At 49.8% G+C, this 15,545-nt stretch overlaps 3 protein-coding genes across 6 annotated transcripts; 2 read left to right on the top strand and 1 right to left on the bottom strand.

Moving 5' to 3' along the window:
* The first annotated feature begins 1,008 nt into the window (after nucleotides 1-1,008).
* LOC120699780 (DNA-directed RNA polymerases II, IV and V subunit 9B) lies at nucleotides 1,009-2,441 on the top strand. The gene is made up of 4 exons (XM_039983856.1): nucleotides 1,009-1,356; nucleotides 1,450-1,525; nucleotides 1,715-1,873; nucleotides 2,016-2,441. The coding sequence occupies exons 1-4, from the start codon at nucleotides 1,328-1,330 to the stop codon at nucleotides 2,094-2,096; spliced, it is 345 nt and encodes a 114-aa protein (XP_039839790.1). The 5' UTR covers nucleotides 1,009-1,327; the 3' UTR covers nucleotides 2,097-2,441.
* A 242-nt stretch (nucleotides 2,442-2,683) lies between these two features.
* On the bottom strand, nucleotides 2,684-5,459 carry LOC120699778 (RNA pseudouridine synthase 1). The gene is made up of 2 exons (XM_039983853.1): nucleotides 5,087-5,459; nucleotides 2,684-3,988 (listed from the first exon to the last, which is right to left on the bottom strand). Exons 1-2 carry the CDS (start codon nucleotides 5,424-5,426, stop codon nucleotides 3,294-3,296), a joined length of 1,035 nt encoding a protein of 344 aa, XP_039839787.1. The 5' UTR covers nucleotides 5,427-5,459; the 3' UTR covers nucleotides 2,684-3,293.
* LOC120699777 lies at nucleotides 5,410-14,994 on the top strand. 4 transcript variants are annotated; one of them, XM_039983852.1, is made up of 7 exons: nucleotides 5,410-5,738; nucleotides 6,320-6,429; nucleotides 6,897-6,952; nucleotides 7,043-7,497; nucleotides 7,580-8,841; nucleotides 8,922-8,961; nucleotides 14,528-14,994. In XM_039983852.1, exons 1-7 carry the CDS (start codon nucleotides 5,652-5,654, stop codon nucleotides 14,552-14,554), a joined length of 2,037 nt encoding a protein of 678 aa, XP_039839786.1. In that variant the 5' UTR covers nucleotides 5,410-5,651; the 3' UTR covers nucleotides 14,555-14,994. The 4 variants fall into 4 exon arrangements, with proteins under 4 accessions (XP_039839786.1, XP_039839785.1, XP_039839783.1 ...); XM_039983851.1 differs by having other exon boundaries at nucleotides 7,040-7,497; XM_039983849.1 differs by having other exon boundaries at nucleotides 6,897-7,497.
* The last annotated feature ends 551 nt before the right edge of the window (nucleotides 14,995-15,545 follow it).

Here is a 15,545-nt window from a genome sequence, read left to right as displayed (position 1 = left end):
GGGAAAAAATTAAAACCAAGGGAAAATGAGAACTTGTGCTGTTTCATAAATAGCATGAACATTTATAGTGCTATGTTATGGATATGCGTGTTAGAGGTGCTATTTTCTAAACACTACTTGAAACAAGTTCTATTTTCTGAGTTCTCCCGCATGGTGGGCAGAGCGGAGGGCGCCGACAGTGGAGGCCGTCTATTTATTGCTTTAAGTGATTTCTACCGATTAATCATAAAATAATTTGTCCACGTTTATCCTCTTCCTCCATCTTCCACCTGGCCATCCTTCGTCCCGGCCGGCGGCTCTCTCCATCGGGCCGCCCGTCCACCACCCACCGCCGCCTTCTCCTCACCCCTCCACCGGCCAACGGCCACTGCCCACCAGCCACCGCCCACCGCCGAGCTGTCTTGCCTCCGCCGCAACTGAACCACCGCTGCCTCTGACCTTCTCCTCTAGAGTTAGTGGCAATAGAAGCCTTGAAAATCCGAAATCCTAAGTTCCGCCGTCTCGACCACCACCCGGCCACCCCCACCTCGCACCCCTCGTCACTGTGCTCGTTTCCACAAGGAAGATAAACAATAATAGCATGGACATGCAGGAGCCCCTCGGGCTCTCGTGGGCAGGGTTAACCATTTCGTTTTCCGGTGAAATCCCGGTGATCGGCGGAAACGAAATTCCGTTCCGGAATTCCGGTGAATTTTGGCCGAATTTTTTTGAATTTTGAATTTTCAAAACAAAATTTTCCGAAAATACCGAAATATTTTTTTCCGGTACCGAGCGGAAACGAAAAATTTCGCCGAAATTCGGCGAAATTTCGCCGAAATTTCAAACCCTGCTCGTGGGACACCCTCGCGCTGCGCGAGGAATACAATTCCCGGCGGCAGTGACGATTGGGCAGCTCCTACTGTATTGACTTACGGCAGCACAGAAGAGTGGAGGGGATTGGTCGGTCGGATTGCGAGTCCCTATAAAATAATAAAACTCGCTGTCTCTCTCGTGTCCCCACAGACAGGCAAACAGCGGCACTAGAGGAGCAGCAGCAGAAATACACAAGAATTTGTTCTCCACTCTGTTCACTCCATTTTTTAAATGGCCAGTGGCCCTTTGGTATTGGCTCACCTCCTCTGACCAACAAATCTCCAATCCGAGCAGCACCCATTCCAAGCATCATCCCTTCTTTCCTCCTGCAAAGAGGAATACGATTCAGCTCACCCCATCTCCACCAAGAACAAGATCTGAAGCAGCCAGGCCGGAGCACGAGTCAACTCTGCAGCAGTCAAGCAAGGCTCTCCCGCTCGCACGCAGCCAGCGGTCAAGCCGGTCAGCAGCAGCTATGAGTACCATGAAGTTTTGCCGGGAATGGTAAGCCGCTGACTGACCACGACGGCGCCTGCGCTCTTCTTTGCCTTCTTCAGCTTGGGGTTCGGTAGCAGTGACCATGTCTTTTCTTGGCAGCAACAACATCCTGTACCCCAAGGAGGACAGGGAGCAGAAGGTGCTCCTCTACGCCTGCCGGAACTGCGACCACCAGGTTCTTCCTTCTCTCTTTTTCTCCTCTCCTCTCCTCTCCAGCCATCCGGACCGTCATCCGCTTGAGCTTCTTCTTCCATTCGTTCATTCGGATCTCAGACTCTCTATGGAATCTGGAGCAAGATTCAAAAATCTGAATCCTCTCGTGTGCTGCCAATCTGGCTGAGCTCCGCTGAAACCGCTGCTGCAGGAGGTTGCGGACAACAACTGCGTGTACCGGAACGTGGTGCACCACAGCGCTGGCGAGTTCACCCAGGTGCTCCAGGACGTCGCCGGCGACCCCACGCTGCCCCGCACCAAGGACGTGCGCTGCGCCGTCTGCGGCCACGGCGAGGCCGTCTTCTTCCAGGTCGGTCATCTTCTCATCATCTTCTTCGGAGACCATGGCAGCTGAACATACTTACGACACTACCGAACATACTTCAGAGCTACTAGCATCATCTTCTTTAGAGGTCAACCTCACCATGGCTCTGGTTCATCTTGTTCTGCAGGCCACTGCGAGGGGTGAGGAGGGGATGACGCTCTTCTTCGTCTGCTGCAACCCCAGCTGCGGCCACCGCTGGAGGGAGTGAGGAGTGAGGAGCTGATAAACAGAGCAAAAGGATCCCTCTGCTGCAGTAGCCAGAGGGGCATGATTTTTGAAATTTCCACCCAAGAAACCTGCCCATGTTACCATGAACTGATTGTATCTTTCAAGCACATTAATAACTTAAGGAGGGAAATAATCAAGTGAGCCACTGGGATAAATTTCCCTGTGGTTCTGTTGCATCAAAGAAATGATGGAATGAGGGCAATTTGGATTTTGGTCGCTGTTTTTGATTTATTCTGCTGTTTTGTGGTAGTTTCAGTAGTAAGCAAAAATGTTCTCAAGTTTCCTCCGCTCGAGCAAATTAATCATGGACTGCAGACATTGGTTACAAAGTTGATTTGCAAGGGCTGTTTTATTGAACAGCCCTAGTATAAGTTATTGTTTTTCGCTAACATGGCCATCCAAATTTCAAACCAAGAGCTAGCTCAAAATGCCGGACTGCACCTGCATTTGAGCTACTGGAACATTCCATTCTGGTATGCCTTTGAAGAGTAAATATCTGGATGTTTTTTTGTGACAAATATTCAGTGTATCTTGTTGAACAGAGTATCCCATGGTACAACATGAGTGTTGTACATACATTGTTGAAACAATATAATAAGCATCTCAATATCTCTCTGGTACAAATCTTACTATTGCAGTAAGAAGTCAAAATTGTGGTACAACAATCATCTCAGTATTTCTAATATCCAAATCACGATGTACAGATTTGAACATCCACCAGTCCTGCTGTGAAATGCGCTAATCAATCATCAATGCTGCCCCCAGAAAGGATCTCCAACAGATGCTTTGACAGTTTAGAGTGGTCTACTAAGAAAATTTCTGTACATTTTACTGAACAACCGAATAACCCATGCTACAACATGCGTGCATACATTACAATTTAACATACTCGCAACAAGAGGCATATTTTAACAAATGACTCAATAACTCCGCAGAACAAATGCTACGATTAAATTCTGAAGTCAAAACTGTGCAGCAACAATCATCTCAGTATTTGTGACAGTATATTCATAAAGTAAGGATTTTTTATAAAGATCCCCCCAAGAAATGTTAGTGACCATTGCTACTCCCAGAGCTTCAAGGGGCCGCATAACACTTTTGGCAGTTCAAAGTTACTACCTTTGGTGGATATCTCAGGGTCAACTGGAGCATTGAGTATCACAATAGGCAGATAAGATCAAGGGAACTTTATTCCATTGTTGAGATAAAAATCTTTAGCCCATGAAGGGGTAGGTGACTGGAATGTGACGGGCAATCCAGTGACAGGGTGTACAAATGACAAGCTCTCTGCATGCAGTGCATGGCCATCGAACTCTAAGCCATTCCACTCAATGACCCCGCCATACTTAACATCACCTCTGATCGGGAACCCAAGATACTGGCAATGTAGACGAATCTGATGTGTCCGTCCACTTTGAGGATAGGCTCTAACCAAAATTACACTGTCTTTGACATCATCATTACTAGTCTGGTCATCAGCCTTTTCTTGTACAGTAATTGACTCAATATCATCGGTGTAAAAGTTGTAGGGTTCTCTAAACTGCCCTTTACCATTGACCCCTAAAACTTCAAACTGTGTGCTCATGTCCCTTACAACAGAGCCCCCTGGTAATGACCTGCCAACATCAGGCATAGCATACACACGCCAAGCACCATGTTTCGACCGCCCATGACCGGAACATATCTTAATCTTCTCCCACGTTGGTGGGCAACCTACGCAGAGTGCAAGATAAGTTTTCTTGACTTTATGATCCGTGAATGCCTTTACTAGTTTCCCTGCAACTTTGTTGCATTTGGTAATAATCATGAGCCCACTGGTATCACGATCCAGTCTGTTGGCAAGGTGAAGGTTAGGTTTTGTGGCCGAGTCCCCTGCAAGTCACAAAAACATTTGCCTATGGTTAGATATAGAGTGGCAAAAAAATAATAATGCAAATAAATAATTCATTTGTGGTCTGATAATTTAGATCATAAGTATAGAAAAGCAATATTACGGCGTTATTATGCATCGATCAACTTAAATGTTGATCAGCAAAATTGATTCCTCACCTCAGCATAGCATCAGTTGCATAAAAAATAAAGTACCAGCTATGCTCCTTAAAGATGGGTACTAACTAACTACTAACCCAGTACAGTTTTCAAGACTAGATGAGAAACAAATTCCATAAAATAACTATTATAGTAGTATTCAATCCAAAACCTCCTGAGTAAATGAAGAGCTGCACACACAAATTCTAAACGATAAAACTATATAGCCCCAAATGTTCCATTATTACAACCTACATTAAGTAGAATTCCATAGCCATTAGTTTGTATTGATATTGCTTATAGACAATAAGAAACTAAAGCAAAGTAGGGGGACGTTTGGAAGGGCTTCTCCTAAAACGGCTTCACAAGCCGGTGAAGCAAAAAAAAAAAAAAGCTTCACTCGGCTTCTAGTTCATTTTAGCCAGGGCTTACAAAACAGCTTCATACTACAATGCCTCATTTTGCGGAAAATAGGTGAAGCTGAAGCCACAATAAGCCCTCCCAAATACTCCCTAGATTAACAAAGGGTTCTAAACAATGATATATCAGCGCAAACTATACCCTTCTGTTATGCATCTATCTACTGAACATAACTCTAGTTCCAGAATAAGTATTCTACAAGGGAAACTGGTTCTAAAGCTTTTTCCTTCTCAAGCAGGTGGCTCAAGTCTACACTTGTACATAGCATGTTATACTTTCAGTACGGACACTCGCTATTACTAGTAGGAATTATGACACTACCGTATTTCAGATCACACTGTATGAGTTTGGATCTTTTGACAATCAATGCTTAAATTCAGCTTGTTTCATACCAGTGACAAAAAACAAAACTGACATTTTGTCAAATGTATTCTTCACTGTAATTCTCCCTAATTAGTAATCTCCAAAGTTTACAAGCGAGACCTTCTCAGAGCTCAGAAGGGATAACTTTTTCCTTCTCACCTGAAGCAGCGGAGCGAGGGAGGGCGGTGAGGACGGCGTCGCAGTAGACTCCGGCGGGCTTGTTGACGACCGCGAGCCACTCGTCCTCGAACACGACGTCCGCGGAGGCGAGCACGGCGGAGCGGGCGGAGGCGGTCATGGCGCGCCGGAGCTCCACGTCCTTGGAGGCGGCCGGGTAGGGCGGGGACACCGGCGACGGGTACTCCCCGCTCACCGGCGCCGTTTTTGCTTCCGCCGACATCGCCGCGAGGCGGCGCGCGGGTGGCAGGAAAGATCGGAGCTGGGTGGCGGCGCCGCCGGCAGGAGGCTGGAGGAGGAGGGGCAGGGGCAGTTTCGTCATAGAGGTAAAATACGGTAGCACGTGACAATCTCGTGTTTCTCTTCTCTTCTCCTAAAAAGAAGAAAAAAAAACCCCTCGCCATCGCCGTGGGCGCCGGCGACACTCCCGGATCTCCGGTGAGAACCCCGGCGGATAGAGCGACTCCGGTGAGCCCGAAGCCTCTGGGGTTCGGGGCTCGCGAGGGCCACGGTGGGTGGCGGCAACGGTTGGTGATTTGGAGGGCGAATGCGGAGGATGCGGCCGTCGTCGATGGTGGCGCCGCCGGACGGGGTGCCGGAGTCGCTGAACAGCGACGGAACCATCGACTCCAACGTGGGTATTCGTCTCCCTTCCTCTTCCGATCCCCTCCCGATGTTCTCGCCATCCTTCTTCTGGGAAATCGTAATGCGGTTTACATCAATTGCTGCTGTATGAAACGGTGAATTGTGAATTTGTGATAATTCATTGATGCTAGTATGCCGTATGCGATTTGCCGCTCATCGGGGCGGGACAGTCGGATTCATGGTTTACCGGTTCTGCATTTTGTATAAAACAAATGGAATTGTGTACCCTGTGACCAAGTTGCTGCAAGCCTGCAAGTTCAATTTTAGTTTCTCATATTATTATCATCCAGTTGTGAGCTAACCATGCGTTCCCCATGATAACTTGAGTAGTTGGATGCCAACTTGTCATTTGGGTATCGATATTCGATAGAGGGCTTGAATGAGTAACCACATGATTTTTACCTTTTATTTATAATGAGCATATCAGTTTTGATGCTTGCTTTAGTGTCAGTGCTTCTAGATATAAGTAGGAAAGGGTCGTTCTTAACAACGTGCGATGGGGTATAAGTTTTTCCTTACCTTATTTACTTGAATTTTTGAGAGCATTAAACTTTTGAAATTTGATTTTAGGAGGACATGACACAACACACCATGATGATGGTGGAGCTAAGCGAAGTTCTGAAAACTCCTGATGCAGAGATGAATAGGGGTTTCTTTGATGCACCTCAACAGGAACTGGAGTAAGAACATGTCTTTCCTGAACAGCTCACAAGCATTATACCGCGGTTTGCCTTTGTCATTAGCAGTATAGAGCTTATCTTTATATTATCGATGGTTCTGATGCTACGTGGCATTATTAATTTTGACATTGTCTTTACATCAAAGTGTCCAAGGCAGCTTATTGTCCTAGTATAACTTTTGCTGGTTGCTGCTTGTCTGAAAAGTAGTGATGATCTAGCTCCCATGGTATTGCTAGTACAATGGAGGGGGTTGCTGTTTGTAGTCTGATGTACCATTTGTATTGTGCGAGCAATGGAATTTTCATCTTATATATTTCATTTGCGCACAGTTTGAAGTCCCATATCTCAGAAGATGGGTGCATTTTGCATTGGTCACTAGAATGAATAGTGACAGTGTTCCCACTTCAAAGTTTTGTTTCCAACTTGAGCTTAGCCTATAGCAATGAATATTTCATATTGGCATGCAGGAAGAAGGCATACTCACAGGAAGGATGTGTTCATGTGAAGGAGTTGCAGAGAGCAGGTAATTATGCAAAGAAGTCGCACACAGCAGGTGCTGATGCAAAGAAGTTGCATCCATCAGCTGCTAATGCTAAGGAATCCCATGCAGAAGATAGCCATAGTCCTTGTGTGCCACCTCAGGGAAATTCGGATTGTGATTTGATGGATGAAGAGGATATTTTCGTGGATGATGAGGTGGTCTCTGTGGATATTGGACAGAGGGATGAAGCCGACCCTCAAGAAGCAGCCTGGAAAAATCAAAGTGAGGAACTCAAGGTGGAGCCTATTTTGTATGCTGACACTGCTGCTGCACAAACTCCAGTTGACGGTAACACAGATTTTAAACTCAACATTGTGTATGACAAGGAAAATCCAAGAATCAAGGTAAATGAATATTTCCCTACCATGGAGGACTTCAGGATGGCACTGAGACTGTATGGAATAAACAAGGGGTTTCAGGTGCACAAAGTGAAGACTGATAAGACTAGGTATAGAGCTGAGTGCAAGGCAACAGGCTGTCCCTGGAGAATTGTGGCTCGCAAATTGCGGGGCCTACCAGCTGTTGTGGTACTACTCTAACTTGCCTAACTCGTTAACTTGCTTAGCTTGTGTAATTTATTTAATTTGTTTTGTGTTTGCTATTTTGCAGATTACCATGATGCCTGCAGAGCATAATTGTATGTCTTCTAGTAACCTTGTTACCTCAATGGCATCTCAAAAATGGGTTGCACAGAGGGTTGTTGGTTGGTTGAGGGAGAATCCAGATCTTGGAGCAAAAGAGTTGCAAGGCAAACTGCAGGAGGTCTATAATATTGAGGTTGGCTATGCCACAGTATGGGCTGGAAGGCAGAAAGCGCTGAACAAGGTTTTTCAGTCTTGGGAAGACAATTTTCAGATATTGTACAATTTCAGGGCTGCACTTCTTTCCAGGTCTCCAGGTTCAGTAGTGGATATTTCCACCAAGACGTGTGGAGCTGATGTGCACTTCGACAAACTTTTCTTTGCTTTGCAGCCATGCATAGATGGCTTCAAAAATGGCTGTAGACCTGAAATTGCTCTTGAATTCACGGACTTGGATGGTATGTACTCGGGGAAATTAGCATGTGCTTGTGCCCTTGATGGTCACAATTGGATGTACCCTGTTGCATGGGCCATTTTCGACTCCGATTCAAATGCTAACTTGACTTGGTTTATGGAACAATTGAAGAAGGCTATTGGCCATCTACCAGGATTAGCTATTTCCACAGATGAAGGCATGGGCTTTCATGATAAGAATCTAGCTGAAAGTTACGATGAATGGACTATGAACATAAAGGACATGCCTTTGGTTGACATTGTTGATAGGTTGAGGCAGATGACAATGGAGGTGTGGTACACGAGAAGTCATGGGAGCAAGCTCTCTGGCAATATTCTCCCTGCAGTTATTCAACAACTTAATGCAGAAACAGCAAGTTTGAGAAACATCAAGGTCTGTAGGTGTGGGTTGCAGACTGGTGAAGTTTCAGGCAACTCTCAGGACATGATGCCGTGGAGGCACGTGGTGGACTTGAACGAGCACACCTGCAGCTGTGGAGAGTGGCAACTAACCTGGAAGCCCTGCCTTCATGCTCTGGCTTGGATTACTACAGAGACAGATGCAGACATCGAATCCTTTGTCCATGACTACTATTCTGTAGAGAGATTTAGGGCCGCATATAGTGGTATGGTTCCACCCATGCCAGACAAGTCACAGTGGCCTCAAGTGGACCCTGGTTTCAAGCTGTTGGCACCGTTGTCGAAACAAGGAGCCGGGAAGAGGAAATACACGAAGGCAAACCAGGAACCAGGTGCTAGTGAGCAGCATCAGTTGGAGCAATATGGAGAAGTTGAACATTGCGAGAAGGGCTGCACACTGCATTGCCCAAAGAAGAGGTTGATGCGCTAACTGTATGTTCCTTTTTTTCTGTACATGCTTTATGTGAGAAGTATAACTGGCATATTTTTTTTTGCAGAAAGAGATGTCAAGCTGAAGAGAGCTGGAAGGCTGAGGATGTTGTGGGCGCCGGGGTTGCGTAGGTTGTAGCTTGTGGCTGGTGGGCGGGCATGGGCGTAGTTCTCGCCGCAGGCGAGATCTCGACACCGTCCTGGCGTTCGGCGTCGAAACAGAGAGCGAGGGGCGAGAGGCCCAAAGAGCGAGAGAGATAACTCTTATCCTTTTACTTCTCAAGAGTTGTAGTTTTATACAAGAATCCAAACTAGTTTGAATTTCAAATCCTAACAACCCGAACTGGATAACTAGAAGATCCTATCTTCCCGGCAACACGTGCTGCGGTGCTGTGGCCGTGACGCACCGTGTCGCGCTGTGATGTGCCGCTGGCTCGTGGGCGCGTCCACCACCCGATCGCTAGCCACTGGAACGGCGTCTCTGTTGGCACACGCGACCAACCATAACATCTCTCCCCCCGTCGACGAACAACTCGTCCTCGAGCTGAAACGTAGGGTGAGCTTCACGGAACGCATCGATTGGCTCCCAAGTGGCCTCGGCCGTGGGCAGCCCTGCCCAGCGCACCAAGACGTGCCACACGCCGCGGCGCAGCTGGGCTTTAAGCACCTCCTCTGGCGTCTGGAGTGGTCGGCCGTGCTGTAGTGGACGAAGAGGCGGTGTTGCTGCCAGGGGTGGAGCCAGGAAGTTAATTTTTTCATTGTTAGGGGGGGCCAACCATATAAATTTATATAAAAATTTAATCAAAATTTAAATTTCTAATGTAGATTTGGGGACCAGGGGGCAGGCCCCTGTCCGCCCCCTGTCTCCGCCCCTGGTTGCTGCAGGTGGTGTTCCTCGGAACGGCTTCAGGACGCCGACGTGGAAGACATCGTGGATGCGAGCACCTTCAGGTAGACAAAGCCGATACGCCACATCGCCAACGCGGTCCAGTATCTGGTACGGTCCAGCGTAGCGTGGGCTGAGCTTGCCACGCCGCCCTGGGACGAGAGATTGCGCTGGTCGGTGAAGTAGGCGGAGCCACACCCAGTCGCCGACGTTGAAGACGAGGTCGCGGTGGTGGCCGTCGTAGTGTATCTTGGTGTAAGCTTGAGCTTGCAGTAGTCGTTCCCGAACGTCGGCGGTGAACGCGTCGCGCTCCTGGAGCAACGTGTCCACCGTCGCCGTCTGCGCAGTGTGGACGTTGTACTGGAGGATCGCCGGTGGAGGCCTGCCATATACAACCTGAAACGAAGTCGTGCGTAACGCCGAGTGGTAAGCAGTGTTATAACAATACTCTGCCCACGGAAGCCAGTCAAGCCAAGCGCGCGGTCGGTCGCCAGTGATGCATCGCAAGTACATAGCGATGGTCTTGTTGACTGCCTCCGATTGGCCATCCGTTTGTGGATGAAAGGCCGTGCTCATTCGAAGCTGGACGCCGGCGCAGATCACGCCAGACGTGCCCAGTGAACACGGGATCACGGTCGCTGACGATTGAAGCCGGGAAGCCATGGAGGCGCACCACTTCAGAGAAGAAGGCACGTGCCACTGAAGCTGTTGTGTATAGGTGACCCAATGGAATGAAGTGAGCGTACTTTGATAGGCGGTCGACGACGGTGAGGATGACGCTCTTCCCGTGCACCTTGGGCAGGCCCTCCACAAAGTCCATGGAGATGTCCGTCCAAACTTGAGCTGGAACCTCCAAAGGTTGCAGCAGTCCTGCGGGATGCAAGGATTCAGTCTTGTTCCAATGGCAGATGGAGCAGGCCCTGACATGATCACGGACGAGGGCATGATCGCCGTCGATCACGAAATCCGCTCTCAGGCGCTGGAGTGTCTTTTGGATGCCTTCATGGGCAATAGTGTGTGTGAGTTGAAGGACAGTAGCAAGCGCGGACGAAGTTGCTGGGATGAACACCCGGTTGCTACGAAGGATCAGACCATCCTGCACTCGCCACGGCGCGCCGCGTACTTCAGTGATGCTGTCGCGTAGTTGGCGTAGAGTCGCGTCCTCCTGTAACTCTTTCCGGAGGTCGTCGAAGAAGGCGAATGTAGGGCCCGACATGACTGCCACTTGTGCTGGAGCTGGTTCCCTCCTTGATAGTGCATCCGCGACTGTGTTAAGTTTCCCAGGTCGATACTCCACTGAAAAATCAAACCCAAAGAGTTTACTGATCCAATGGTGCTGCGGCATTGTGGACAGCCTTTGGTCTAGCATGAACTTTAGGGAGTAATGGTCTGTACGCACGACGAATCACCTGCCCCAAAGATAAGGTCTCCAATGTCGAACTGCTTGTACCAAGCCAATGAGCTCTCGTTCATAAGCGGCAATTTTCAGGTGCCGTGCAGCAAAGGGTTTGCTGAAGAACGCCAACGGTCCTGCTCCTTGATGAAGCACTGCGCCGAAGCCTGACCCCGAAGCATCACAATCTACCTGAAATGGCTTGGAGAAGTCTGGGAGATGTAGCACTGGTGCAGTGGACAGTGCCTCCTTTAGGGCATGAAAGGCTGTCGTCGCGGCATCTGTCCAGATAAAGGCCTCTTTCTTCAACAATTGTGTGAGGGGTGCCGCCAAATTGCCAAAATCCTTGATGAAGCGCCAGTAGTATCCGACCAATCCTAAGAACCCTAGGAGACTGTGAACTGACTGTGGTCGTGGCCATGTAGCCACGGTCTTCACCTTGTCCCCATCCATGGCCACTCCAGCAGATGATATAACATGGCCAAGATAAGCAACGGACTCTGTAGCAAAGGCACACTTCGAGCGCTTGATTCTCAGTTGATGCAGGCGCAGGGTGTCAAAGACAGTCCGGAGATGTTGCAAGTGTTCACTCCATGACCGGCTGTAGATCAAGATGTCGTCGAAGAACACCAAGACAAACTTGCGAAGGAACGGCTGGAGCACGGCGTTCATGAGGCGTTGGAACGTTGCTGGCGCATTTGAAAGACCGAAGGGCATAACCAGGAATTCAAAGTGTCCTTGGTGTGTGCGGAAAGCGGTTTTCTCAATGTCTGCTGGATGGACGCGAACTTGATGATAGCCAGCACGCAGATCCAGTTTAGTGAAGAAACGTGCACCCTGAAGTTCATCAATGAGTTCTTCCACGACGGGAATAGGAAATTTATCCTTGACTGTCCGGTCATTGAGTGCACGGTAATCAACACAGAAGCACCAGGAACTATCTTGTTTCTTCACGAGCAGCACCGGAGCAGAAAACGGCGAGGCACTTGGCCGAATGATGCCTTGTTTCAACATTGTAATGCACTGTTTCTCAAGTTCATCCTTCTGCAATCGGGGATAGCGGTAGGGCCTGACCGCGACCGGGGATGTGCCCGGTTCCAGGTGGATGCGGTGAAAAACAATGCCGGGGAGGAGGAAGGCCCGATGGCTCCACGAACAGATCGCTGTAGATGTCCAGTAGGCGTTCCAGAAGATCAGGTTCCGATGGACGCACTGCATGTAGGCGACCTGTGGGTGGAATGTCAGTGCCCTTCCACAGGATGCGGCGGCCATGGTGTCGGAAGGACATGACCAGATCGTCGAAGTCCCACAGGATCGGTCCCAGAGTGCGCAGCCAGCGGATGCCCAGCACCATGTCGTAACAATCCAGAGGTATGGTGTAGCAGTCGATGGTGAAGCGTTCACCGGCGATCTGAATCTCCAGGTCACGGGCGAGGCCGGCACAAGCAACTCGGTCATCGTTTGCCACTATCACTTGTGCGCCGTTGCTGTCATGGAACTGAACTCGTGCACGCGCTGCAGCTGCTCGGCTGATGACGTTGCAGGTGGATCCGGAGTCCAGAAGCGTGGTGAACTCATAGTTGCCCATAGACACTCGCATCTGCATTGTGTCCGCAGTGCGTATGCCGGAGATGGCGTGCATCGATATGAGAGGCTCCTCGTCCACTGCTGCATCCAAGAGGTCCTCCGGCGTTGCTTCCTCATCGAAGTCTGAAACTTCAAGATAGAATAGGCGCTGGCACTTGTGGCCACGCACATACTGCTCATCGCAGTTGTAACAGAGACCCTGGCGCCGACGATCTGCCATCTCTGCCGGTGTCAGGCGACGAAACTGTCGGGAGGGCGGTGTTGGATTGGTAGTTGGGGCAGGTGAAAGTGCCGGAGACGCCGCAGCCACGGACACCATCTGCTGTGGGTTGGCGCGTGCTGGAACGCGAGGTGGCCGGGGAGCTGCTGCAATCGCCATAGAAGCTGCTCGACGTTCATACTCTCGGGCAAGGCACATGGCGCGCTGGAGATCTTGCGGGTGTTGAAGTTCCACATCCACTCGGATCTGATTCGGCAGGCCCCCCGTGAACAACTGCACTTGTTGGGACGGAATGAGGTGGCCCGCGTGGAAGAGGCGCTGCTGGAACGCCTCGATGTAGGAGTCGACGGTGCCCTGGAACGGAAGACGCGCCAAGTCGGAGAGGTGGTTCGTGCCGAGCGCTGGACCAAAACGTTGCTGGCACAGCTCCTTGAACACCAGCCACTGGATGTTGTGGATGCCGCCGGCATCCCGTTCCAACATATCGTACCACTGTTGGGCGACGTCCGTCATGTGGAAGGAGGCGAGCCAAACTTTCGTGTTCTCCCGGGTCTGCTGACCACGAAAGAAGTGCTCACACTTGTTGAGCCAGCCAAGCGGATCGGATCTGCTGTCGAAAGTTGGGAACGTGAGTTTATGGAACCGGGGAACTTCCAAATCATCGGCAGCATCTTCATCCTGGTGCAGGTGTGGAGCACCACCCGGTGGCGGGGGAGGAGGTGGTGCGCCGCCCATGGTAGGGATGGGCGACGACGAGTGGGGGAAAGGAATCTGGTGTATGGGCAGGGGATGAGAGGCAGGCGCTGTGTGTACAATGGTGGAAGACAGTGACGATGATCCATAGCCGGGCATGCCGAACGGCAGGGACCGCGGAACAAAGGAGGATCCAGCGGCGGATGGCGTTCCACGGCCTTCAATGGTGGCTAGGCGTGTGGCGAACGTACTCATCTGGCGCTGAAGCCCGTAGATCGCCGTCGTCAGACTGTCGAGAGATCCCACCCCGACCGCCATAGTTGGGGCGACGGTCGACGCAGCGGCCGGAACGGAGGCGGCGATGGAAGCAGCGACGGAAGCGGCAGCTGAAGCAGCGGCGGAGGCGGCGGCGGAAGCGGCCGTGGAGACAGCAGTGGAAGCGGTGGTGGAGGCGCCGGAGATCGCACCCGACATATCTGATACCAGATTGTTGTGGGCGCCGGGGTTGCGTAGGTTGTAGCTGTGGCTGGTGGGCGGGCGTGGGCGTGGTTTTCGCCGCAGGCAAGATCTCGACGCCGTCCTGGCATTCGGCGTCGAAACAGAGAGCGAGGGGCGAGAGGCCCAAAGAGCGAGAGAGATAACTCTTATCTCTGGCTATCCTTTTACTTCTCAAGAGTTGTAGTTTTATACAAGAATCCAAACTACTTTGAATTTCAAATCCTAACAACCCGAATTGGATAACTAGAAGATCCTATCTTCCCGGAAACACGTGCTGCGATGCCGTGGCCGTGACGCACCGTGTCGCGCCGTGACGTGCCGCTGGCTCGTGGGCGCGTCCACCACCCGATCGCTAGCTACTGGAACGGCGTCTCCGTTGGTACACGCGACCAACCATGACGCTAGCTGGGATGGTGCTAGCTGAAACAATACCTCCAAGCGCCATCCATTGCCAAGGGATGGTAGATTGACGGGAGGTGAAGATGCTGGGGTACCTCAGCTACCACAGCACCTATTTCGTACTGTTCAGTGAAGGAGATTTTAGGATTTAGTTGCCAACTTGCCATGTCATCATCGAGCTCAGTTACCGTTGGAAGAACTTCCTCTGTAGCTGGCTGTGTATGTATGCATGGTTGACTAGAATGAAGCTTGGATGAAACTAAGCAGAGGTCCGAAATGTCTGATGTTAAAGAATCAGCAAAGTAGGTTTTAGGATTTAGTCGTCATCGAGCTTACTGTCGAGCTGAACTTCATCTGTAGTTGGCTGTGTGGGTACGCATGGTTGAACTAAGTTTCTTTGAAAGAAACTACGGCAAACCCTGGGGTTGCCTGAACTTTATTAATACCGAGACAGATAATTACAAAGATTACAAGTAGATTCAGAGAAAGTTGATGCTATCATCCAGCATGGTCGACTGAGGTATGAGAACCGAAGCATGGATGTCTAATGCCGTGCAGCCAATCCCTTTTGGTGTTGTTTAAATTTCATGCCAGAATTTCACACATTCTAAACAGATATCTGCATGCAAGACAAATCAAAATAATACGACCGTGTAGTTTTTGACACCTCCATGTTTGCAGAGCACGGAAGAAGCCGGCCTCCATTTGATTTCAAGCTTGTCGTAGTCAAACAGTAGTAGTGTCTCACTTTAGTCTTTTAGACGCCCAATCGTCTGCACCAGCAATTATAAACCAATAATCTAGCCAACATTTTTCAAAAAGGAACAGTCAGCTGTTTGATCAGTAACCCTTTGGCGATTGCTTCAATTAGGCTAAAAGGGTCCTGGCTATTGAGAAAGAATTATAAACAAGGCCAAATTACTGTCGGTAACATGTAAACTGAACTGCAAACAACACTAGGAGAATATAATCATAATTATTGCCGGCAGTTAGTGAATGAGAAAAAGGATACAGAG

This window comes from Panicum virgatum, chromosome 3K (assembly GCF_016808335.1).
Source record: "Panicum virgatum strain AP13 chromosome 3K, P.virgatum_v5, whole genome shotgun sequence".
Taxonomy (NCBI): Eukaryota; Viridiplantae; Streptophyta; class Magnoliopsida; order Poales; family Poaceae; genus Panicum; species Panicum virgatum.
The sequence above is the reverse complement of the archived record's forward strand: the minus strand, read 5'-3'. Positions and strand labels throughout refer to the sequence as shown.

Coding starts and splice junctions, on each gene's coding strand:
- LOC120699780 (XM_039983856.1), top strand. CDS start 1,328: ATGAGTACCATGAAGTTTTGCCGGGAATG. Junction 1,357..1,449: donor ATGAAGTTTTGCCGGGAATG/GTAAGCCGCTGA, acceptor TTTTCTTGGCAG/CAACAACATCCTGTACCCCA. Junction 1,874..2,015: donor GCGAGGCCGTCTTCTTCCAG/GTCGGTCATCTT, acceptor CTTGTTCTGCAG/GCCACTGCGAGGGGTGAGGA.
- LOC120699777 (XM_039983849.1), top strand. CDS start 5,652: ATGCGGAGGATGCGGCCGTCGTCGATGGTGGCGCCGCCGGACGGGGTG. Junction 7,498..7,579: donor GGGGCCTACCAGCTGTTGTG/GTACTACTCTAA, acceptor GCTATTTTGCAG/ATTACCATGATGCCTGCAGA. Junction 8,962..14,527: donor AGAGCTGGAAGGCTGAGGAT/GTTGTGGGCGCC, acceptor GCGACCAACCAT/GACGCTAGCTGGGATGGTGC.
- LOC120699778 (XM_039983853.1), bottom strand. CDS start 5,426: ATGACGAAACTGCCCCTGCCCCTCCTCCTCCAGCCTCCTGCCGGCGGC. Junction 3,989..5,086: donor CCCTCGCTCCGCTGCTTCAG/GTGAGAAGGAAA, acceptor TGTGACTTGCAG/GGGACTCGGCCACAAAACCT.